This window comes from Pan troglodytes, chromosome 1 (genome assembly GCF_028858775.2).
Source record: "Pan troglodytes isolate AG18354 chromosome 1, NHGRI_mPanTro3-v2.0_pri, whole genome shotgun sequence".
In the NCBI taxonomy this organism is placed as follows: Eukaryota; Metazoa; Chordata; class Mammalia; order Primates; family Hominidae; genus Pan; species Pan troglodytes.
In genome coordinates, this window is record NC_072398.2 from 199,738,876 (window position 1) to 199,764,984 (window position 26,109).

At 50.8% G+C, this 26,109-nt stretch overlaps 1 protein-coding gene across 3 annotated transcripts in view; it reads left to right on the forward strand.

The window, feature by feature from the left end:
• NKAIN1 (sodium/potassium transporting ATPase interacting 1) overlaps positions 1-26,109 on the forward strand; it is a 64,394-nt gene that overhangs the window by 5,179 nt on the left and 33,106 nt on the right. Inside the window, exon 1 of one of the 3 annotated variants that reach the window (XM_016957891.4) lies at positions 278-761. The exons of 1 other annotated variant lie outside the window; for it this stretch is intronic. In XM_016957891.4, coding sequence (XP_016813380.1) covers positions 708-761 — 54 coding nt within the window. In that variant the 5' untranslated portion in view covers positions 278-707. Of the gene's footprint in view, positions 1-277; positions 762-26,109 lie in introns of those variants that run through there. One more of the 3 variants, XM_016957885.4, reaches the window with a different exon arrangement.

The window sequence follows — 26,109 nt, forward strand, 5'->3', positions numbered from 1 at the left end:
ATTCACGTGACTGCATTTCATCTTCATATCTACACTAAACAGGCATAATTATTCCTACTTTGTTCATGAGAAAACAGGTCCAGAGAGGTGACGTGATTTGCCCAAGGTCACACAGCGAGTGAGCAGCAAAGTCTGGATTTGACTCAGGGCTGTTGTCCCCTAAGCCCGCACGCACTCTTCCACTTCACTCCCTGCCTCTCCAACCCTCCACCTCCCTATCCCTCTCCCCTCCCCTCCCGCGGCTGCCCCGCCCCACCCCTCTGCCGTTCCCCCCCACTCCCTCCCTGTCGGGTGGCGGCGGCGGAGCCACGTGGTGGGGCCGAGAAGCCGCGGCCGACGAGAGCCCGGGCGTCTGCCCCAGCTGGGCAGTGCTGCTCTGCGCTGCGCCGCGCTCGGGGCTCGCTCTCCTTGCTCCGCGCTCCCCGCCAGCCGCCCCGGGGCAGGAGGCGCGCCTGACGGACGGCACGCTAGACAAAGGAGGCGCGGCTCGGCGGGGCCAGCGCGCGGACGGACGGACCATGGACTCGGAGCGCGGGCGGCCGGCCCCAGCCTTGGGGACCGGACACTCCCAGGCCCGGCCCTAGGCGCCCGGCCCCGCCGCCCTGCGCGCACAGCGGGGAGGACGTGGAGCCCGCGCGGCGCGAGCAGGCGGCGGCCGCGGAGCAAGAAGGGCGCCGCGGCGGGCGGCCCGCGCAGCCCCCGGAGCCATGGGCAAGTGCAGCGGGCGCTGCACGCTGGTCGCCTTCTGCTGCCTGCAGCTGGTAAGCGTCGCGTGCCCAGGCAGTCGGGGCAGGGTGGGGCGCGGCGGGGCGCGGTCCCAGGGCGTGCGGGTGAGGTTGCGTGTGTCTCTGTGTGTGTGTCTCGTCCGTGTGCCCGGGCGGGGGGTGGTCTGGAGTCTCGGAGCGGTCGGGCGGAGCCTGCTCCCGCTGGCCGGGCTGTCTCTTTGTGTGCGCTTCTCGCTGCTGTGCCCGGCGCTCCTCCGGTCCCCAAGTGCGTCCTGTGCGCGAGTCCCCGGCCCGCCCGCACTGTACAAGTGGCCTCCTGTTGGGGGATGCGCTGTGGGACGGTGGCTTGCTGGGACGGGGGGTGTGTCTGAGGCTGATCTGTGGATCCGTTGAGGTCCTGCTGTGTGTTTCCCTGTAGATCCCTCGTTTGCATGGGTCTCTCCCTTCCTCTGGGTCTCTGCCTCTGATCACCACCCCTGTGTGAGCGTTTCTCACAAAGTCTCTGCTCCGGCGTGTGTCTCTCTGGGTTTCTCTTTGGTGTGTCTCTAGATCGCTGACCATTTCTGGCCCATGTTCATCTGTGTTCTGGGATCTTAGACTCCAAGAACCCTCCAATCCTTTGTGTTGTTTCTGCCTCCCTTCACCTTCCTGACCGGGCAGTCCTGGGAAAGGAGAGCCACCTCCCTGGAGAGGGTCACCAGGAGCTGCCAGATCCTGGGCCAGCCTGACCCAGCCTGGACCACACTTCCTGCTTTGGTCTGGCCGCTGTGGCCATGGGGGTTCCATCAGTCATCAGTTCCACCCACCAGAGCAGCTCCTCTGCCAGGGCCAGCAACAGTGGGGGTGGGGACACTTGGGTGCCCTAGGGAGGACCAGAGCATCTGAGGACACTGTGCCTAGCCCCAGCATAGGGAACTCAGGTTCTTGTCTCAGGGAGGAGTGACTGTAGTGGACTAGAAGAAACAGCACTGCCCTTCAAATCAGGCCCTGGCAGGGGAATTTGGGAGGGTGGTTAAAGAGAGGCAGGGGTCTCCTACCTACCCTAGAGCTGAGATTGAACAACTAGGGAGGTTGAAGCTGTGCTTCTCCTCTAGGCAGAGGTGTATGGGGACCTCCATCGCCGAACCCAGGTCTGAGAGTGGGCAGCGAGGAGCCTGAGCCCCCCTCATGCTGGACTCCTTGTTCTGGGTTTCCACTCTTGCCTGCATCCATCACGCCCTCCCCACCACAGGAGCCAATGATAATGTAGAGTGAAGTTTTGAGCCTGGACATGCAGACCTCCTCATTCGTCTTGCTTCTCTCCTCCTGGGGACACCAGCTTCAAACATGCCATCCACAGACCTGGCCTGGGCAGTGGTGGAAACAGCCCTAGCTCTGGAGATTGTAGCCCTGCTCCCAGCTGTGGGAGACTGGACAAGTGACTTCCCCCCACTGGCCGGCCTCAGTCTTCTTATCTGTAAAATGATTATCCCTGAGGATTGCAGAGGGGATTAATTAAGATCAGGTGGATTGGGAACTCCAGAAGGGCAGAGATTGTCTGTTTTTCTTTATCTACTTTGAGGAACATGAAATGCCAAGAAATGTTTAAACCTTTCAGAGGATTCTCCTGTGTTTGTTAATTTTTTAATTTTAAACTAGGGGTTTTTTTTAATTAGAAAAGTAATATACATATATTGTAAAAAATAAATACATACATAATCAAACAGGACAGATAAATAAAAAGTAAGTTTTCTAGGCCAGGCATCGTGGCTTATGCCTGTAACCCCAGCACTTTGGGAGGGCGAGATGGGCAGATCACCTGAGGTCAGGGGTTCGAGACCAGCCTGGCCAACATGAAGAAACCCCATCACTGCTGAAAATACAAAAATTAGGCATGGTGGCACGCATCTATAATCCCAGCTACTCGAGAGGCTGAGACATAAGAATCACTTGAACCCAGGAGGCGGAGGTTACAGTGAGATGAGATCACGCCGCTGCACTCCAGCCTGGACGACAGAGTGAAACTGTGTCTCAAAAAAAAAAAAGAAAGTTTTCTTCTCTCTATAACTAGACCCCTCCCCAAAGGTGAACCTGTTAGCAGTTTGTCCCATGCTCATTCTCTGTTGGCGATAATAACGGTTAGCTTTGGAGAGCTCTTGACTAAGTGTCAGGTACTCTTGGAAGCACTTTTCCATGTATTAACTCATTTAATCCTAACAACCCTATGAAGTAACTTGTCCAGAATTCTACAGGAACTAGGACCCAGGCTTTGTTTTGGGGGTTTTGTTTTTGTTTTTGTTTGAGACATGGGCTCGCTCTGTCATCCAGGACAGAGTGCAGTGGTGCAATCATAGCTCACTACAGCCTTGACCTCCCAGGCTCAAACAATCCTCCCACCTCAGCCTCCTGAGTACCTGGGACTACGGGGGCACACCACCATGCCTAGCTAATTTTTTTGTGTTTTAGAGATGGGTCTCACTCTTGTTGCCCAGGCTGGTCTCAAACTCCTGTGGTCAAGCCATCCTCCCACTTCAGCCTCGCAAGTGCTGGGATTATAGGCATGAGCCACCACATCCAGCCAGGATCCAGGCTTTGAATCCAGGCAGTTGGCCAGGTCCTCTGTTGCCTTCTTAATTATAAAATAAGTAGTTCTGGCCCTGGTAAGTCTGGGGCCCCATGGGAGGAGCTCATGGCTCTAGAGAGAAATGAAGGTGGTAGAGAGTCTCTCTGCCTCCCACTTCCCTTCCTCCATAGTTCTCCCTTGCTAAGCTAACCCCACTCTTCCACTTAGAGGAGCTCACCAGCACTAGAGGCTTGAGTTAGATGAGACCTGGGTGGGATTCCGGTTCTCCCACATCCCGACTGGGTGGCTTTGGGCAGCTTGTGAAGGTTGCACAAGATCATTTGCGGGAGGGACTTGAAAATTGCTCTCTTGGCTCTGTTGCACTATCTGGGCTCATTGCAGAGTGGGCCCTCCAGTTGTCACTAACCCCCATGAGCCCCTACTGCCTGATAGCTTCCATAATGTGCCCCGGGATGTTGGAATTCACCAGCCTGAGGGGAGAAGAGAGTCTTGGTTTTCTCATCCAAGGGACTGAAGGGAAAAAAGAGGCTGTTAAATATCTTTCAGCTGAAAACTTAGGAGGAACTGTGTCATTTTTCTTTCTCAAATGGAGTTTAATCGTTACAATGAATCAGGCCAATTCGAAACATTCTTCCTCAGTTGGGATAGATGTGATTTGGGTGAGGGAGTGAGGTGTGAGGGTGCCATGGGGTTTAAGGGAAGCAGGTAGGGACTGTGCCTTTCAGATGGATAAGTGTAGGATAGTAGTTAAGGCTCTGGAGTTTGACAGGAGAGACCTGGCTTTTAGACCTGGTTCTGTCACTTCCTGGCTATGCAATTTTGGGCAAGTTGCTTACCGTCTCTGAGACACATAGTTTTGTCATCTGTTAAATAGAGAGAATATAAAACAGTTCCTAATCCTTAGGGTTGTTGTGAGGACTCAGTCCATATAATGAATTTAGCACTCTGGCAGGTACAGAGTGAGTACTCATTAAACTGTAGCTTATTGTTATTATCTTAATGATTCATATCATGGGATGTGTCTGTGGCACTGTAGCCCAAACATATCCAGGTGACCCCCTGCACTGTCCTTTATGGACTGTCCTTTGTGGGAAGTAGCAGGTAGTTGGGCACTGAGCTGAGAGGCAAAAGACCTGGATTCAAGCCTGGCTCTGCTTCTGACATCCTGCAATTTGGGGCAGGTCTCTTCCACACTCTAGGCTTTGGTTTTTTCCATCTGTAAAATGGGAGGCATTATTGGTCTGGCTCGCTGGGATCCTGCCAGCTGTACTTGTCAGGAACTCAGGGTGATGCCTGGACTGGCATGTTTTGTTTATTTATTGTTTATTTTTTAGAGATAGGCGTCTCACTGTGTTGCCCAGGCTGGAGTGCAGTGGCAATCATAACCCACTGCAGCCTCAAATTCCTGAGCTCAAGTGATCCTCCTACCTCGGCCTCTCAAATAGCTGGGACAACAGGTGCATGTCACCACACCTGGCTTTGGCATGGCAGTTTTGTTGCATCTTGATCCGGTTCCTTTCTGTAGAACATCTTGGGTCCCTTGCTTTCCAGAATTCTTTTTGGTGTATCATTTTGACAACGTTATTAACATATTCACCCTCTAATTTTTAATCCCTTGCCTTTTCTCTCTCCTGTCCAAACCCAGCACTTCCTTGTTACCTCCTTCCTGAAACCTTACAGGCCACTCTGTTCTTCCTGGAAGGGGATGAACCAGTGAGATTTGCCCTAGGGAATCCCCATCAATTTCTTCATCATCATCATTATCATTCCCATTTCAGGAGTCCTGTGCTAAGCACTTTATATGCATTACCTCATTTAACCAAATGAGCATACATATGTAAAGTGCTTGGCAAAGTGCCTGGTACATGTTAAACGATCAATAAACGTTAGCTCTTTTACTGCTTTCATCCTTCTTATTGCAATTCCACACAGTGGGATAGATGTGTTTATTATCCCCTTTTTCAGGTGAGGAAATTGAGGTGCGAAGGGGTGTGACGTTTGCCCAAGCTCGCTAAGCTAGTCAGTGACAGAACCAAGATGTGAGGACTCTTCTGTCTGAAAAGAGAGCCACCCTCTCAGCCCCGTGCTACTCTACTGCTCGCGTTTAACCAGTGCTTGACCCCAGACAGGTCCAAGCCTGCGTTTCCTCATCTGAAAATGAAGATGATCATATTTCGATAGCCTCATGCGTAGTGCCTGCACTGTGAGCCAGTGAGTGCCCAATAATAGATCACTGCCATGGTTGTTTCTGTCCCAGCTCTGTGTGACCTTGGACACACGCATTCACTCCTCTGGCCACAGTTTCTTCCTTTGTAAAAGAGGAAGAGTCATCTCTAGCCCACAGAGTTGTAGAAAGGGCTTCCTTGGCCAGGTGCCAGACACATAGTAGGTATTCAGAAAAATGTTGGTTTCATTCTTTTCCCTTCTAGAAAGCTCTTTGCTTTCTGGAAGGTGGGGGCGGGGGGCGGGATGTAGCTTCCAGCTGAGCTGCGAGTAATGGTGTGAAACATGGTCAACCTGATTGATGTCGTTATTAGCAATAGTGACGGCGAAGACCAAAGGGAGATGGGCTCCAGCAGGGGCCTGCACTCTGGAGCAGCTGCAGCTGCAAGCTCATGGCTTCCTTGGGAGGGCCTGGTTCTGCTTTGGGTGCTTGAGGTCCTTGGGCGGGGTATCAGAGTCAGGAGCGTGAAATTATGCAGGCCACTGGCCCCTTTTGTTCCTCATACCCCTTTGGACAGAGTTGGCAGGGATGATCAACTCCCTTTTGTGAATGAACAGACTGAAGCCAAACTGCCCTCAAGGCCCTTATGAGATGGGTGGAGCAGGGTAGAATGGAGAAGAAGGCCTCCAGGGGACCTGGGGATGGCCCTGGTTCTCCTCCTTTATAAGGGTAGGTGAGTGGATGGTTTTTAAATAAGCAGCCCATAAATGGCAGCTTCGCTGAGATCTGGCACAGGGGCTAGGAGCACTACATCTGGGATCAGGCCTTGCTTTGTGACTCCCAGGAAGTCCTGCACCCTCTCTGAGCCTCTGCCTTCTTACTTACAAAGTAGTCAGAAGAACAGCTTCTACCCCACGAACGAGCCCATGGCAGTTTGGGGAATTCGCAAGCTGATGCCGGGATAGCCAAGTACGGTCCCTGGCCTAGGAAAGTGCTCTCCAGGGCTAGCTATGATTTGCCTTGAGACTTGGACAAGTCACGTCAGCCCCATCTCTGCCTGTATTAGAGGATTTCGTGATCAGGGTCATTCCCACAAACACTCCAGCTCTTCTTTATGTGGAAAATACGGGGCTGAGTGGAAAATTAACATAATGAGAATTTCTTTTTGTTTGGTGTCTGCTATGAGCCAGGCATTGTACTAGGTATTTTACATATGTCTCTTGCTACTGTGTGGCTTATCCGTGGCCACATAAATGATAGGTACAGAATGAGTATTCAAACTCAGATCTGGGACTCCACAGCTTCTCCCTGCATGCCCCATTGCCCCCTGCTAGTATTGTGGGACGCTGGAGTGGAAGCAGGTGGAGAAATCCAAACCTTTCCTCAGCCACAGGGCTTGTTACCAGATGCCAGATCTAACTGCTTACACAGATGCCCCCTCTCCCCATTCTACCCACCCCCAAGCTCTGTGCTGGACTTAAAAGAGCTGTGATGCATGGCTGGGTGCGGTAGCTCACACCTGTAATCCCAGCACTTTGCGAGGCCGAGGCAGGCGGATCACTTGAGGTCAGGAGTTTGAAACCAGCCTGGCCAATGTGGTGAAACCGCATCTCTACTAAAAATACAAAAAATTAGCCGAGCATGGTGGTGGGCACCTGTAATTTCAGCTACTCGGGAGGCTGAGGCAGGAGAATCATTTGAACCTGGGAGGCGGAGGTTGCAGTGTGCCAGGGAGCTGTGATACAGATTGAGAAAACCAGGGAATAAACTAACCTGTATCTACAAGTGATCCATCCTCATAATAACTCTATGAGATAGGTGTGGTTTTTATACCCATTAACTGATGGACATACTGAGGCTCAGAAGAGTAAAATGACATCTCTCCAAGGAAACAGGAGATAATAGTCTGAGCCTCAGAGTAGTCATCAAGGGGAAAGGGCTTGAGAACAATTGTTATAAAATCTGGACCAAGCAGAGATAGTCAGCTCTGATCACTGGAACATGTTGTCTCCTCTAGTCAGTCCTTTTATTTTTTATTTTGTATTTTTTTATTCTATGTGGTAGGAGACTCCCAAACTACTCTTCTCTAGTATTAAGGAGAGATGGGTGACAGGAAGGCCGACTAAGGCTACAGGTGTATTTTTAAAAACTAGTTCCAGGCCAGGTGCGGTGGCTCACACCTGTAATCCCAGCATTTTGGGAAGGCAAGGTGGAAGGATCGCTTGAGCCCAGGAGTTTGAGACCAGCCTGGGGAACATAGTGAGACCTCCCCCACTCTCTCTCTCTCTCTCTCTCTCTCTCTCTCTCTCTCTCTCTCTCTCTCTCTCTATCTATCTATATGAAGTAGGCCAGACACGGTGGCTCATGCCTGTAATCCCAACACTCTGGGAGGCTGAGACAGGTGGATCACCTGAGGTCAGGAGTTCGAGACCAGCCTGACCAACATGGTGAAACCCTGTCTCTACTAGAAATACAAAATTAGCCAGGCATGGTAGCTCATGCCTGTAATCCCAGCTACTCGGGAGGCTGAGGCAGGAGAATTGCTTGAACCTGGGAGGCAGATGTTGTGGTAAGCCAAGATCACGCCATTGCACTCCAGCCTGGGTAACAAGAGCGAAACTCCCTCTCAAAAAAAGAAAAAAAAAAAAGTAAAAAGTTAGCTGGGCATGGTAGCATGCACCTGTAGTCCCAGCTACTGAGGCAGAGGGGAGGATTGCTTTTGCCCAGGAGCTTGAGGCTGCAGTGAGCCATGATTGCACCACTGCCCTACAGCCTGGGCAACACAGTGAGATCCTGTCTCAAAAAAAATTAAAAAAAAAAAAAAAAAAAGCTAGTTCCAGCCAGGCACAGAGAGACAAACTTCAGATGTTCTTACTTATTTGTGCGAGCTAAAAATTAAAACAATTGAACTCGCCAGGTGCAGTGGCTCACGCTTGTAAATCCCGGCACTTTGGGAGGCCAAGGCGGGCGGATCACAAGGTCAGGAGATCGAGACCATCCTGGCTAACACTGTGAAACCCTGTCTCTACTAAAAAATACAAAAAAGTAGCCGGGCGTGATGGCGGGCGCCTGTAGTTCCAGCTACTCGGGAGGCTGAGGCAGGACAGTGGCATGAACCCAGGAGGCGGAGCTTGCAGTGAGCTGAGATGGCGCCACTGCACTCCAGCCTGGGTGACAGAGCGAGACTCCGTCTCAAAAACAACAACAACAACAACAACAAACAACAACAAAAACAATTGAACTCATGGAGATAGTGTGTAGAATGAGGAGGTTGGGCACTGTGGGTCACGCCTGTAATCCCAGCACTTTGGGAGGCCAAGGTGGGTGGACTGCTTGAGCTCAGGAGTTGGAGACCAGCCTGGGTAACATGGCAAGACCCTGCATCTATTTAAAAAAAAAAAAAAAAAAAAAAGTAGAATAAGGATTACCAGAGGCTGGGAAAGGTAGTCGAGGAGTGGGGAGGTTGTATAAAAACATGGTTAGATAGGATGAATAAATCTTGTCTTTGATAGCACAACAGTGTGACTACAGTCAACGAAATTTACTGTACATTTAAAAATAACTGGATGGTGCAGTGGCTTCCACCTGTAATCCCAGCACTCTGGGAGGCCGAGGCGGGTGGATCACTTGAGGTCAGGAGTTTGAGACCAGCCTGGCCAACGTGGTGAAACCCCATTTGTACTAAAAATACAAAAAATTAGCTGGGCATGGTGGCGGGCACCTGTAATCCCAGCTACTCAGGAGGCTAACACAGGAGAATCACTTGAACCTGGGAGGCGGAGGTTGCAGTGAGCCAAGATCGTGCCACTACACTCCAGCCTGGGCAACAAGAGCAAAACTCCGTCTCAAAAAATAAAAATAAAAATAACCCAAAGAGTATGATTGAATTATTTGTAACACAAAGAGAGGATAAATGCTTGATTTACCCTGATGTGACGATTGCACAGTGGATGCCTATATCAAAATATCTCATGTGCCCCATAAATATATATACCTACTATGTACCCACAAAAATTAAAAATTAAAAACATTTTTTAAATTGAACACTAGATCCAGGCCATGGGGGGAGAGCTGGGTTTAGGCCCAGGAAGCCAAGTCCCAGTGCTTTGCCTGGCTTTCCTTGCCCTGGCCTGGAGAGGGATGTCGATTGATTCACAGATGAGGGAGAGCTTCAGACAGCAAAGCAAACTTCCCCTAGAGGCACTGAATGAGCACTAAGGTTTTAGAAGAGCTGTTAAGTGTGGTTGCAGGTTTTCCTGATTTACATTGGCCTCCTGGCCCCTCTCAAAGCAGCTGACAAATCCAGAGACAAGGAGGTGGACTGGGAACTGGGAAGAACCCGGGCTTTGGGGTCAGGCTGGGATTTGAGTTCCAGCTTTGCCTCTTTGTAGCTGGATGACCTTGAGCAAGAAGACACCTAACCTCTCTGAGCTTCCACTTGCACTTCTCTAAATCAGGATAATGATCATCTACTTCAGAGAGTTGTTGGGAGGCTCCTTTGAAATAAAACGTGTGGAGTGGGAGCTCACAAAGGGGGTACACTCTTGAATGCCCAGGATATGAGGCTGCAGGTTCTGCAATCCGAGTACTGTGGGGTAGGAAATGAGATGACTCCCCTTTCTCAATGAATGGAAGGCTCAAGCTGGAGCAGCAGTTCTTCTTCATCTGTGTGGTCTTGGCATTGCTGGACCGTGGTCTTCTCTTCTGTAAAATGGGAATAATAATAGCACCCACCTCATAGGACTATCATGAGGGCAACCTGAGATAATGCAGGGAGAGCCATGGGCACAGGCTGCCACTCACTAAGAGGGGTTCCAAGATGAAGGCGTGGCCTCTGTGGGCCTCTCTCTTGCTCTGTATGGGGAAAAGGTTGGACTCATCATCTCAAAGGACCCTTCCAGCTCTGAGTCAGTAATGAGCTCCTTCTCTTCCCAGGTGGAGGTAAGAGGTGCTGCCTGGCCCACCTTGTTGCAGGCAGTGGTGACTGATGGAGTGTCAGGGCCTGGGGTCAGGAGGAGACTTCTGCCTCTGATGGCTTGCTCAAGACTTTACACCTGGGTGTCAGGTTGTCAGGGACTCTGGTGACCTCATCTTTCTCCTGTCTGTCTGTCTGTCTGTCTGGTGAGCTGAGATCACGCCATTGCACTCCAGCCTGGGTAACAAGAGCGAAACTCCGTCTCAAAAAAAGAAAAAAAAAATGTAAAAGATTAGCTGGGCATGGTAGCATGCACCTGTCATCCCAGCTACTGAAGCAGAGGGGAGGATTGCTTTTGCCCCGGAAGTTGAGGCTGCAGTGAGCCATGATTGTACCACTGCACTACAGCCTGGGCAACACAGGCTGCACTGCTCCCACCCCAGATGCCCATGTAGCATATTTTGATTGTAAGATCAAGTCTCAAACTACAGAGATTCAGAGCTGGGAGGCTTGTGGCCCATCACTCACCTCCAGCTCACCATAGGTGAGCTTCCTGAACTACAGAAAGACTAATACTCTTGGGTCAGAGAGTGAGAATTGCCTCTAGCTAACTCTACCTGGAGTTGAATCCAGCAAATATTTATCAAGCACACACAAACTGCCATGCATGATTCTAGGTGCTGAGTCACCTTAGGGTATGAAACATGCCCTCAGCTGCAAGACAGAATGCCTGGGTTCTAGTACTCACTGCTGTGCAACTTTGAGTTAGGCCTGGCCTTCTCTGGGCCTCATTTATCACAGCCTATGAAGTGGGAAATGAGAGGAGAGTACTGAACTCTGTTAGCAGCTTTCAGACCCTCCAGAGGCTCTGCAGGGGTGGGGGCTGATAACCAGGTGGTGAGTTTCCTGTCCTAGGCAGTGGGATTTATGTGTGGCCAGGCCTGGTGGCTCATACCTATAATCCCAGCACTTTGGGAGGCTGAGGCCGAAGGATGACTTGAGGCCCGGAGTTCAAGACCAGCCTGGGCAACACAGTAAGATCCCATCTCTAAAAAAAAATTTTTTTTAATTAGCTGGGCATGGTGGTGCCAGCCTGTGGTCCTAGCTACTGAGGTGGCTGTGGTAGGATGATCACTTGAGCCCAGGAGGTCAAGTGTGCAGTGAGCCGAGATCATGCCGCTGCACTCCAGCCTCAAAAAAAGAAAAAAAGCAAGAAAGAATTTATGTGTAGGTCGGATGACTGCTTGGACATGTAGTGGATCTAGTGATGACCCAGATCCCTTGGAACCACTCAATGCTGGTTCTAGGTCCTGAGAGGACAGTGCTAACAGCACACAATGATATCTATAATTATGAACATTTCTGTGAGCTCACCATGTCCCCTCTCTTTAGCATACTTCTTCCCACCCCATACCTCAAATCACAGGGCCTGGTGAGCTCATGGTACAGGCAGTAGGGGAAATGGAAATCTATAGGCATTTTATCCCTTTGCCTGCTCTGGCCACCCCTTGCCCTAGAAGGACAAAAATTCTGAGATTTTCAGGATAAGGATTGGTTCCTAAGCCTGTTTTTTGGGAGGAGGTGGGCATGTTTCACAGCCCCAGCCTGAACCAGAGATGTGGGTTTTCAATTACACAATTAAATGCACAATTAGGTATAATTACCAGTGCTCAGAGCCCGAGACTGCTCATAATAGGCGTGTAATCTACTGCAGCCTCTGTTTATACTACTCAGCGCGCTCCCTAATGATGCCAGGATGCCTTCACACTGCACTGTTGCCATGGAGACAAGCCCGCCACCACCATGCAAAGCTGACAAATGGTGTTCTGGTCTTGGGCCTTTGGATTGTTTCTGAGGCTTCTAACAGCCAGCACTGGAGTGGAGGGGCTGGCCAGGGGGGCAGGAAGGTGGGGCAACCCTCCCTGGACTCTGACACACCCCACTGGTTCAGGCCAGCGTTGGAGCCACCAGGGAGGACAGGGGAGAGGAGCATCAGCCACCTCTCACCCCTAGAGTCCTCAAGCCATGAGCAGGATGGCCCGGGGCCATGAAAGGTCTTGTGGTTATCCATTCATACATCTCACGCTATCATGGAATCAAAGGTCTGGACAGGGGGTCCTGCCTACACCAGGTTCAAAGATAGGCCTGGCTCTGCTGTGAACTGGCTCTGTGACCTTGGGCAAGTCCTTGGCCCTCTTGGGGGCTGTGCTTCCCCGTATATAAAATGGACTGCAGGGTCTCTGCACATGGCATAGTCTAATAGAGAAGATTTACTGAGCACTTATGACCCACCTCATTCTGCTGTAACTGCTTTACCTGGAGTGGCTCATTCATCCTCATGGCACCCTGTGGGGTGGGCACAGCTACTACCTCTATTTCACCGAAGCAGAATCTGAGGCTGAGAGCAGTCACATCCAGCAGTGGCAGAGCTGCGCAAACCCAGGTCTTGCCCTTAACCCCAATGCCACATAGCTTCACATGTGCCACCTGAGGTCATCCTCACAACAGCCCTAGAGGTGGAACTTTGTCACACCCATTTCCGTTTCCTAGATGAGGACTCTGAGGCTCAGAGAACTGAAGTCACTTGGCCAAAGTCACGCAATGAGGCAGCGGCAGAGCACAGTCTGGCTGGTGCCAACAGCCAGGGTTCCTACCTTTGGCTTCTTAGTGGAACTCATAAAGGGGTAAAAAGATTTCCTTTGGCTGGGCACAGTGGTTCACACCTGTAATCCTAGCACTTTGGGAGGCCAGGGCAGGCAGATCACTTGAGGCCAGGAGTTTGAGAACAGCCTGGCCAACATGGTGAAATCCCGTCTCTACTAAAAATACAAAAATTAGCTGGGTGTGGTGGCGTGCACCTGTAATCCCAGCTATTCAGGAGTCTGAGGCACCAGAATCACCTTGAACCCGAGAGGCAGAGGTTGCAGTGAGACGAGATTGCAACACTGCACTCCAGCCTGGGCAACAGAGCAAGACTGTATCTCCAGAAAAAATGATTTTCTGGCCGGGTGCGGTGGCTCACGCCTGTAATCCCAGCACTTTGGGAGACGGAGGCGGGCAGATTACCTGAGGTTGGGAGTTCGAGAACAGCCTGGCTAACATGGTGAAACCCCGTCTCTACTAAATATACAAAATTAGCTGGGTGTGGTGGTGCACGCCTGTAATCCCAGCTACTCCAGAGGCCGAGGCAGGAGAATTGCTTGAACCCGGGAGGCGGAGGTTGCAGTAAACCGGGATCGTGCCACTGCACTCCAACAACCTGGGCGACAGTGAGACTCCGTCTCAAAAAAAAAAAAAAAAAGATTTTCTTCAACAAGCACATACCATGGAGCCCCGATATCCCCATCTGGCCTGGCCCCAGCCCCCGAGGAGTCAAGGAGTCCCAGGGTCCCTTAGACCCAGCACTTCACTTTGATCTTGAAGGAAATTTTGGTCTAGCTCTTCCTCTATCAGCTCACCCCCACCTTGGTCACTAGAAGTGGGGCTTGTTTTCACAGGATTTTTTTTTGCTGCATTTCTCTGTAATTCAGCACATTATTTATGGATACCTACTATGTGCCAGCCCCTGGGGACACAGGTGGATCACACAGTGGGTTCAAATCCTGGCGCTTAACGTGGGATGCTGGGCAAGTTGCTTGATGTCTCTATACCTTGGTTTCTTCATCTGTAATGAAGGCGACAGCCTGTTCCTTGCAGGGTTGTTGGCAATGTTAGCAATAACAACTACCACTTATCAAGCACTATGTGCCAGGCAGTCAGCTAAACCTTTTATATTCCCTGGGTGAAGCTTCATAACATAATCTGTCATTCCCATTTAACAGATGAAGCAACTTAAGGCTCAAGAAGCATAAGTTGAGTGAGGTAAGTGGCAGAGCAGGCACCTGAGTCCAGAGCCCTTGCTCTTCCCCACCCAGTGTCCCACCAGCATGGAGGTGGCAGTCACTGAAATGTGAGTTTCTCCCACCTCTTCCCTACAGCCTCCAGCCAGCTTCTCCTGGAGGAATGAGGCATTTGAATGGAGGGGTAATCTGAGGGAGGCAGTGCCCACCTGAGAGGGGCATAGCCCAAGACTCTATCTGGCTGGATGAGTCCCCCCCTGGACATCTTAAATTCTAGTTTTCTGAGAGGGGGGCTCTCACACATCACCTCCACCTTCACACTATGTAGCTGGGAAAACTGAAGTCCAGAAATGGACTATGAGGCGTGGTGGCTCGCACCTGTAATCTCAACATTTTGGGAGGCCAAGGTGGGTGGATCACTTGAGGCCAGGAGTTCAAGACCAGCCTGGCCAAGAGTGCAAACCCTGTCTCTACTAAAAATACAAAAATCAGCCAGGCATGTCGGTGGGTGCCTGTAGTCCATTCAGCTGGGTGAGGCATGAGAATCGCTTGAACCCAGGAGGCAGAGGTTGCAGTGAGCCGAGATTGTGGCACTGCACTCCAGCCTGGGCAACAGAGTAAGACTCTGTCTTTAAAAAAAAAAAAAAAAAAAGGCCGGGCATGGTGGCTTATGCCTGTGATCCCAGCACTTTGGGAGGCTGAGGCGGGCAGATCATGAGATCAGGAGATCAAGACCATCCTGCCCAACATGGTGAAACCCCATCTCTACTAAAAATACAGAAATTAGCCAGGCGTGGTGGCGGGTGCCTGTAGTCCCAGCTACTTGGGAGGCTGAGGCAGGAGAATTGCTTGAACCCAGGAGGTGGAGCTTGCAGTGAGCCGAGATTGTGCCACTGCACTCCAGCCTGGCAACGAAGTGAGAGTCCGTCTCAAAAAAAAAGAAAAGAAAAAGAAATGGGCTATGGCTTGCCCAAGACCACAGTCTAAGTCAAGGGTATTTGATCCACAAATCTCCATGTGCAGTGTCCGCTGGCTTCGGGTCCCACTCTCAACTCTACCCTTGTCAGGTGGGCACTGCCCCCCTCAGGTTGCCCCTCCATCCAAATGCCTCATCCTCCAAGAAAAGCTGGCCACCCTCCAAGAGAGGAGGCACTAGGGAAGAGGCGGGAGGAACCCACATTTGGTTGACTGTCACCTCCGTGCTGGTGGGACACCGGGTGGGGAAGAGCAAGGGCTCTGGATCCAGGTGCCTTCTCTGCCACTCACTGGCTCTGAGGCCCTGGGCAGGGCACTTACGCTTCATGAGCTTCAAGGTGCTTCATCTATTAGGAAACTTCTTGTTAACTTCCTTTTATCCCCCACCAGTCTGTTGGAGAGGGACATTTGGGGGCTGTGGTATGTTTCTGTGTTTGTATGTACAGCTAGCTGGTCCCCAGCTTACAGCTTACAGTGGTTCAACATGGTGTTTTGACTTACGATGGGTTTATTGGGGTGTGGAATGCATTTTCGATTTAGGATGGCTTGATTGGGACGTGGCCCCGTCGTAAGTCAAGGAGCATCTGTATTCGAAACTGCACACTGCTGCATGCCCCAGCATTTGTGGGGCGGACACTGGCACGTAGAGATTTGTGGATCAATAAACATCCCTTCCCGCTTCCTCCCTGTTCATTTATTCATGAACTCTGAACTCCTTGGCTCCAGAGAAACTGCCTGGAAGAAAGCAATTAGAGCATAATTAGAACCACTCCTATCATTGGCTCTCAGAGGGAGGGAAGGGGGCTGCTGGGGCATGGGGGGATGTCCCCAACCTCTGCAGCTGCCCATTCAGCTCCTACTCACCCCATGGAGCTCAGCCTCCCCAGAGTCCTGGACACTGGAAACCGCTTTACAGGGAGATGCCTCATCCCTGGAGGCATTCAAGCAATTGATAAGGCTAGGGAGGAGAGCTGTCTGTCTTGCATACTGAGTTAGAGTAGATGATCTCCAAGTCCCTTCCTTGCTGAGCTTCTTGGGTGCTGCCTGCCAGGGACTGGAACAGGCATTGCAGGAAAACTAAAAAGTATAACATAGCTCCTGCTTTCTAGAAAACATTCGTTCAGCAGATTGTAGTGAATGAAGACTACAAGGACAATAGGAAATGCAGATTACCTGGAGGAAGCAATTTACCAGGCAGGGTTCCATTCATTGCCAGGTGATTAATGGTAATAATAACAGTACCAGCAGTCGGCTGGGCGCGGTGGCTCACGCCTGTAATCCCAGCACTTTGAGAGGCCGAGGCGGGCAAATCACGAGGTCAGGAGATCGAGACCATCCTGGCTAACACGGTGAAACCCCGTCTCTACTAAAAATACAAAACATTAGCTGAGTGTGGTGGCAGGCGCCTGTAGTCCCAGCTACTTGGGAGGCTGAGGCAGGAGAATGGCGTGAACCCAGGAGGTGGAGCTTGCAGTAAGCGGAGATCGCGCCACTGCACTCCATCCAGCCTGGGCGACAGAGCGAGACTCCGTCTCAAAAACAAAACGAAACAAAACAAACAGTACCAGCAGTCAATGTTTATGGAGTATTTCTTTCTTTCTTTCTTTCTTTTTTTTTTTTGAGATGGAGTCTTGCTCTGTCTCCCAGGCTGGAGTGCAGTGGAGCAATCTCAGTTCATGGCAACCTCCGCCTCCCAGGTTCAAGCAATTCTCCTGCCTCAGCCTCCCGAGCAGTTGGGATTATAAGCACCTGCCACCATGCCCAGCTAATTTTTGTATTTTAGTAGAGACAGGGTTTTGCCATGTTGGCCAGGCTGGTCTCAAACTCCTGACCTCAGGTGATCCACCCACCTCAGCCTCCCAAAGTGCTGGGATTACAGGCGTGAGCCGCCGCGCCTGGCCGTTTATGGAGCATTTCTGATCCCAGAGCTGCTGCTTTTCCCCAGCAAGTGTCCCAGCATCAAGGAGAGCAGGTGTTCCTCTCTCCCTAAAGAAAAGAGGACAAGACGCAGGGAGGTGCCAGGCACTGTGCATCTCACTTCAGATGCATTTCCTCAGTTGGTCCTGCAGTAACCCTAAGAGGTAGACACTATTATATGGATACTATCTCCCACGTACAGATGAGAAAACTGAAGCTCAGGGAGTGACAGAGCCTGCCCAACATCACACAGTATTGGTTCAGGACTCTAACCCAGGCCTTTTGGACTCCAAACTCCTTGAACTTTGCATTTCACCAGGTTTGAGGGTGCAGTTTGCTCTCTCTTCCTTTCCCCTCTCCTGAGCTTCAGTTTGGGCCTCAGTTGTTCTGAGCTTCCTTGTTGGGGAGCCTTGAAAAGCTGTTTAATGTGCTCCTCTGCATCCGTCTCCTGGTTGAAGAGGATGCATTGAGTCCTCCTGTTCCTCTTCCTCTCACCCTGCACCAGCTGAAGAAAGAATGGGAGAGTCCCACCACTGGTGACGGGTCACCACCCCCAGATGGGTCCATACCCTGCCTTGGCAAAGGAAAGTGAAGGCCTGGCAGATGACAGTCTCTGGCCTCTTGACCCTCTGTAGGACTGTGCCCCCTTTATCTGAGTGACAGGTGGTCACCCTGGCAACAGGCCCTTTGCCCAGCAGGGGTCCCTGACTTCCCAGTAGCCACTTCCCTTTCACGTGTGAAGATACACACATGTTCTGCAGCCACAGCAGCTCTGTCCAGCTGGAGGGAGTCTCCATGTCAGGCCAGCTTTCAGATGTGGGTTTTTACCAGCCCCTCACCAGACTGCCCTGGACCCAGCCTGCGCAAGCAATCTTAATAAAATGCAGTTCTGCTGGGCACAGTGGCTCACGCCTGTAATCCCAACACTGGGAGGCCGAGGCAGGTGGATTCCCTGAGGTCAGGAGTTCAAGACTAGCCTGGCCAATATGGCGAAACCCTGTCTCTACTAAAAATACAAAAATTAGCCAGGTGTGGTGGTGGGCGCCTGTAATTCCAGCTCCTCAGGAGGCTGAGGCAGGAGGATTGCTTGAACCCGGGAAGTGGAGGTTGCAGTGAGCCAAGATCGCACCACTGCACTCCAGCCTGGGTGACAGAGTGAGACTCTGTCTCAAAAAAATAAAATAAAATAAAATAAAATGCAGTTCTGATACTGCCTCGCCTCTGTTTAAACCCTACCCCTGGCCCCTTATTGCCTTCAGGATAAAGTCTAAAGCTGTGTTTCTCAAACTTTAGCATGCATCAAAAGCACTTGGAGGTTTGTTGAAATATGGATTTCCAGGTCAGGTGCAGTGGCTCATGCCTGTAATCCCAGCACTTTGGGAGGCCGAGGTGGGCAGATCATGAGGTCAAGAGATCGAGACCATCTTGGCCAACATGGTGAAACCCCGTCTCTACTAAAAATACAAAAATTAGCTGGGCTTGGTGGCGCATGCCTGTAGTCCCAGCTACTTGGGAGGCTGAGGCAGGAGAATCGCTTGAACCCGGGAGGCGGATGTTGCAGTGAGCTGAGACCGCACCACTGCACTCCAGCCTGGCGACAGAGCGAGACTCTGTCTCAAAAAATATATATATATATGGATTTCCAGGCTTCATCCCCAGAGTTTCTGATTTAGGAGGTCTGGGATGGGGGCCAAGAATGTGCATCTCTAACAAGTTCCAAAGTGATGCTGATGCTGCTAGTCCAGGGACCACACAATGAGAATTATTCGTCTAGACCAGAGAGACACTCAAAGCCTGCCCAGGCTTGCCTGCTAACCGAAACTCACCACTTCCGTGTCCCTAAACTCAGGTTGCATGGACCTAAACACCCTGGGTTGTTTCACACCTCAGAGCCTTTGCCATTTGCTGTGCCTGCCTCTCTGGAAGCTCTTTCCTTCTTTATCTCCTAGGCCTGCTAATCCATCATTTCCTCCTCGGAGCATCTCTGTACTCCCGCACCCTCACCACACTGACTTCTTCCTCTGGGCCCTGACAACTTGTCCCCTACCTCCATCACAGCAGGTATTATGCTGTTGTAATTCTGCTCTATTTCCACATCAAATCCCTCTCCCTAGACTGGGAGCTCCTTGAGGCCTGGAAGTGTCCACTGAGTGTGGACATGGAGTGTGGCCCTCAGAAGGAACTCAGTGAATGTGTGATGCTTGAATGAACCCCAAGAGCAGATGGAAGGCCCAGGTGAATAATCACAAATCACAAAGTTTCATAGTTTATCCAGTCAGTCAGATATTCACTGGATGCTTTTTATTTTTTGATGGAGTCTTACTCTGTCGCCAGGCTGGAGTGCAGTGGCACGATCTTGGCTCACTGCAACCTCCACCTCCCAGGTTCAAGTGATTCTCCTGCCTCAGCCTCCCAAGTAGCTGGGATTATAGGTGCATGCCACCACACCTGGCTAATTTTTATATTTTTAGTAGAGACAGGGTTTCGCCATGTTGGCCAGGCTGGTCTCAAACTCCTGACCTCAGGTAGTCCACTGGCCTCGGCTTCCCAAAGTGCCAGGATTACAGGCATGAGCCACCATGCCCGGCCACTGGGTGCTTATTCTGTGCTAGGTAGGTGCTGGGGATACGGTAGTCTGGGAGGCAATGTCCCTGCCCATGTGGACTCAGATGCTATCAGTGATCATGTTGGGACACAGATGGTGAGCGTTATACAGGAAAAGAAGATCGTAAAAGATCTGAATGTTGCCAGGTGTGGTGGCTCACGCCTGTAATCCCAGCACTTTGGGAGGGCAAGGTGGGCAGATCACCTGAGGTCAGGAGTTCGAGACCAGCCTGACCAACATGGAGAAACCCCGTCTGTACTAAAAAAAAAAAAAATACAAAATTAGCTGGGCGTGGTGGCACATGCCTGTAATCCCAGCTGCTCAGGAGGCTGAGGCGTGAGAATCGCTTGAACCCGGGAGGCAGAGGTTGCAGTGAGCCGAGATCACGCCATTGCACTCCAGCCTGGGCAACAAGAACAAAACTCCATCTCAAAAAAAAAAAAAAAAAAAAAAAATCTGAGTGTTCTGAAGCAGGTTTAGCAGCAGTGGCCAGGGTGGAGTTGAATAGCCTGTGCAAGCAAGGCACAAACATTTCACAGACCTTACTGCATTCATTTGCTCCTTCATACAACTCTGCTAGGCAGAAACTGTCATCCCTGTTTTACAGATGAGCAAATGGGAACCAACAGGGGAATTTGCTGGGCCACAATCACAGCCAGCACGTGGCAGAGCTAGGACTTGAACCTGGATTTCCTGATCCCACGCTCTCCAAACCCTTGGGCTACTCCTGGAGTCTAGGCACCTGTATGGCCTGAGACCCTCCTTTGGGAATGTGTCTCCAGTGATGATTTACGAGTTTGCTCACAACAGACACCACAGCCCCGCTACAGGGGACCTGGGCGGTACCGGAAGCATTAGGGGGCCTTCTGTGGCCCTCCTCTGGCCATGCCCCTTTCCCCAGGGCGGGCAGTCCACAGGATCAGGGGGACATGCTCACTGGAAACCTATGCCTACGCTCCCACCCTAGACTCCACCCCAGATACTCAGGACCCCAGATTCCCCCATCCAGTCAACCCCAAGCCCACTGTCAGGGCCTGCCGGGGCTTCTCCAGAGGACAGCCTGCGCTGCCAGTGTGTGTATGTCCACCCATAGACAGCGCCAGCTGCTTGGAAGGAGGGGCAGGTATGGGCGTAGCTTACACATGTGTCCTAGGATTCAGACCTGCGTATGAGACCCCAGCCAGAAATGGGACTGCTAGCTGGGGCTGGCTTTCCCATATGCTGAAAGATGCTACTACCTTCTGGCTCAGAACTCCAAGAAGTCAGAGGAATTGAAATTCACAGCCTGGCCCACTAGACCATTAAGTCTATTAGAAGACAGAACATATATTTAGGAGGTTGTTAGTTTGGTTTGTAACTTAGATATTTAGGCATGTGAGGGGTAGACCCGCATTGGTGCTCCTGCCCTGGTCCACAAGGCCCCCAAATGTTAGAGAAGGGTCTGGACTTGAGGGCAGAATGCAGGCCAGGGCTCCCCTGGGTGTCTGATCAGCCTCGGGTGATGCCAGCTGCTCAGCCTGTCACTGCCTGTCTGCTGGTCAGCAGCCCCACGAGTCATCTGAGCGCACTGCCATCCCCAGGCTGCCGCTAGCTGTCATCCTCAAGACAGGCCACCAGAGACAGGGATCATCCACTGAACTGAGAGGCTGTCTGGGGCCCAGCCTGGGAATCACACTGTGGTTGTCGACTATGACAGGCTGGGCTGGTTGGTATCAGGGACAAGTAGGACAGGAAGTGGGGACGTGAGGAGGAGGGTACAGGGGCACAGTTTATCAAGGCCTGCTATGGCCAAATGCTTGATGCACCTGATCAACTCTCACTCTCCCAGCAGCATGAGGTGATGGTAAGATTTCCTCCCATTTTGCAGAAGAGGAAGCTGAGTGGGTGGAAATCCTGCATCTGTTACTTCCTAAAAGTGTGAACGGAGGCAAGTTGCCCAGCCTCTCTGAGCTCAGTTTCAAGTTTCTTCATCTGTAAAGTGGAGATGAGTGTACCTGCCTCTTAGAGCCATCCAGCAAATTCAGTGAGAGAATCCATGAAATGCACTCAGCACAGCAGCACCTGGCACTTAGTTAAGGCTTAGAAAATGGTAGCTGCGGCCAGGTGCAATGGCTCATGCCTGTAATCCCAGCACTTTGGAAGGCTGAGGCGGGAGGATCATGAGGTCAGGAGATCGAGACCATCCTGGCCAACATGTTGAAAACCCCATCTCTACTAAAAATACAAAAATTACCTGGGCGTGGTGGCACGTGCCTGTAATCCCAGCTACTCGGGAGGTTGAGGTGGGAGAATCGCTTGAACGCGGGAGGCGGAGTTTGCAGTGAGCCAAGATCGCACCATTGCCCTCCAGCCTGGGCAACACAGAGAGCCTCCATCTCACACACACACAAAAATACAAAAATTAGCTAGGCGCTGTGGCAGCCACCTATAATCCCAGCTACTCGGGAGGCTGAGGCAGGAGAATCACTTGAACCCCAGAGGTGGAGGTTGCAGTGAGCCGAGATGGTGCCACTGGACTCCAGCTGTCTCAATAAATAAATAAATAAATAAATAAATAAATAAAAGTCAATGCCACAGGCGTTCCTGGGAGATCAAACCCCACTGATGATGGCCTCGCCCCTCCTTTGGAAGAAAAGTCCTCCAGCTCTCCTAGCAGGGCAGCAAGTCTGTTAAACTCATGAACATGAGCCAGGGGACCTGGTCCAAATCTTAATCTGCCATATGACCTCGGGCAAGTTACTTTTTGGTGTGCTTCAGTGCTTTCATATGCAAAGCGGGCTTGACCTTAGGCTGTACCTGGCATGTTTCTTTGAAGATTAAATGAATCAAAGTGTTCTAAACTTGGAGAGATGCTTGACATAGGGTAAGCATTAGCTATGATTCCCTCACAGTGTCATGCTGGGGATGAAAGGAAATGCCACCTGTGAAGAGCAGTGCTCGGCATAGGCACATTCAGACTAGGCCGTGAGAACCAGGCCTTCCTTGCCCTCCTCACTCCACTCCTGCTCCCACGTGCAGACGGCAATTGCTTCCTCCAACAGATCCAACCAGCCGCCTCTGGCCCAGGGCCAGGAAATGATTGTTCCATTCCGTTCCCCCGTTCCCCCGTGCTCCTCTGCCCTCCCCTTTAATCTTCCCAGCCTGCCTGCGAGATAGAGGGAGAGAAAGTCTCCTCCCAAAGCTGCAGTGGGGCCTGCAGGTATCTGCTTAAGAGCTCAGGCTCTGGGACCAGACCACTTGGGTTTACTGCAGCTGTGCCCCCACTCCAGCTCTGAGATCTTGTCCCCTTCGTAGAACAAGGGGGCAGTCGCCCATCCCTCATTTGTAGTTGTGAGAGCTGAATGACATGGGGCACAAAAAGTGCTGGCCCAGAGTCCATGTGCATATCTTAGCCATTGTTATTAGTGCTTTTATTATAGGTCAGAGCCAGGTATTCTGAAGAGAAACCCTTCTAGCATAGTCACTGGGGGTAACTCGTCAGAGATGCACCACTCATGGCCTCTGCCATGATTCCTTCTTACTGCTCCAGCAGTAACAGGCCCCAGGTGATCCCTCCCAGGGCCTTCGGTTGGGCCAGACACCCCCATCCCTCATATACGATGGATTACCAGGAAAGGGACTGAGGGGAGGGGTGGAGGAGGTGTCATTTATTCCTTCGTGCTGCAGGAATCAGAGCAGGAGGCCTGTGCTGATAATCAGAGCCTCAGCATAGGAATGAGTAGTGCAGTGCCAGGGAAGGACACCAGACTGACAGACCCCCTACACCTGTCTGAGCCTCAGTGTCCTGGGCGGTCTGATGGGGATAACAGTCCCACATCACGGGCAGCGTAAATCACAATCTGAGTGGTGAAGCGCTGTCCAGATGTTGGTGCCTGCTGTGATTCTCCACTGGAAAGAGAAGCGGGATGCTGGGTCGGAGCCAAGACTGGGACAGAAAGTAGGTAAGGGGGATCCCGAAGCCCTGGGTTGGGGGGAGTACTGCTGTGCAACTTTGCCCGAGGGGCTCCTGACACCCACTGCTGTTGCTAGGCAGACTTCCCCACCTGGCTTTTAGTCGGAAGGAGAAGTCAGAAGTGGTTGTTGTTGCCATAGCAGTGAGACTGGTTTTCATCAGAATTTCCTTCCTGGGAGAATCAGTACAAGGAGCTGCCGCTAAATAAGTCAGGGAATTGGATTTTTTTCTCCTCCCACGAGGTCACATGAAGAGTGGCCTCAGCCAGAACAAATGACCTCCGGGCTCCTTCCAGATGCTGACCGGGAACACTTGACTCCCCACCATAGGTGCTTAATGCCTCCAGCATGATGTTTCGCCCTAGGGGGCACCCGGAGGGCTTAGTGTCCCATCCCAGGCTGCTTTCTCTGTTCAGGCCACAGGGCACGACGGCCCCTCCAGCCCTTCCCTTTGGTGTCCCTCCCTGGCATTCCCCCAGCTCTAGCCACCTGGGTCCTTTCCAGCGCCTGCTATTATGTCCACCTCCCTCCCTCCACAGGACCTTTGCACAGGCGCTCATCTCTGCCTGATTCTCCCTCCCTTTCCTCCTTATCCTGTTACCTCTTCCTTCAGATCACTTCCTCGCAGAAGTCTTCCTCGAACACTCTCATCATAGCTCTTGTCCTTGGCACCCTTCCTTCAGAGCACTGAGCACAACAGGGATTTTGTGCTGCACAGGTGTGCACACACACGCATGCACAAACGCATGCAGACACACACATGCATGCACACATACACATATACACATACACTGAATGTAAGCTCTATGAGGCCAAGATCCGTTTCTGGTTTTTTTCTTTTTCTTTTTTAAATTTTATTGAGATATAATTCACATACCATAAAATTGTTCCATTTTAAAGTGTACAATTCAGTGGTTTTCAGTGTATTCATAAAGTTGTGCAGCCATCGCCACTATCTGATTCCTGAATATTTTCATCATCCTAAAAAGAGACCCCCAAACCCATTAGCAGTCACTCCCCACTCCCCCTTGCCACCGGCTTCTGGCAACCACTAATCCACTTTCTATTTTTCTGGATTTGCCTATGCTGGACATTTTGTATAAGTGGAATCATACAGTAGGTGATCCTTTGTGACTGTTATCCTTCACCTAGCATAATGTTTTCACGGGTCATCCATGTTGTAGCAGGTATCAATACTTCATTCTTTCTTGTGGCTTAATAATATTCTGTTGTATGGATATATCACTTCTTAAATTATTTTGTTTTATTAATTAATTTATTTATTTATTTATTTTTATTTTATTATTTTTTTTGAGACAGGGGCTCACTCTGTGGTCCAGGCTGGAGTGTGGTGATGTGATCACAGCTTACTGCAGCCTCAATCTCCCAGGCTCAAGCAATCCCCATGCCTCAGCCTCCCAAGTAGCTGGGACTACAGGTGTGCACCACTACACCCAGCTAATTTCTAAATTTTTTGTAGAGACAGGATCTCCCTGTATTGCCCAGGCTGGTTTTGAATTCCTGGGCTCAAGGGATCCTCCCGCTTCACCCTCCCAAAGTGCTGGGATTACAGGTGTGAGCCACTGCACCCAACTTGTGTTGCAATTTTTTATCCATCCATCAGATGATGGACATTGGGTTGTTTCCACTTTTTGGCTGCCATGAATAATGCTGCTATGAGCATTTATGTACAAGCTTTGTGCTAACTTTGTTTTCACTTCTCAGGTGTATATACCTAGGAGAAGAAATGCAGGGCCGTATGATATCTCTGTGTCCAGCTGTTGGAAGAACTAGCCCCATTTTCCACAGCAGTCGCACCATTTTACATTTCCACCAGCAACACATGAGAGTTCCAGTTTCTCTGCATCATCATTAACACTTGTTATTATCTGCCTTTTTTATTAGAGCTACCCTAGTGGGTGTGAAGTATGTCACACTTTTGATTTGCATTTTCCAAATGACTATTTTGAGCATATTTTTTTGTGCTTATCAGCCACTTGTATACCTTCTTTGGAGAAATTCTTTGCAAATCCTTTTTCCATTTTTAATTGGGTTATTTATCTATTTACTGGCGAATTGCAAAAGTTCTTTATATATCCTGGATTTTGGACACTTATTAGATGTATGATTGGCAAACACTGTCTCATATTGTATGGGTTGACTTCTCACTTTCTTTTTTTTTTTGTATCCTCAACAACTTTATCTGTACAAATTTTCACTTTCTTGATAGTACCCTTTGATATACTAATGTTTTTCAAAAAAAAAAACAAAAGAAAAAGCTTTTTATTTTGTGTATTTATTTATTTATTTTTTGAGACAGGGTCTTGCTCTGTCACCTAGGCTGGAGTGCAGTGGCACAATCTTGGCTCACCACGAGCTCCATCTCCCGGCTTCACACCATTCTCCTGCCTCAGCCTCCTGAGTAGCTGGGATTACAGGCGCCTGCCACCACGCC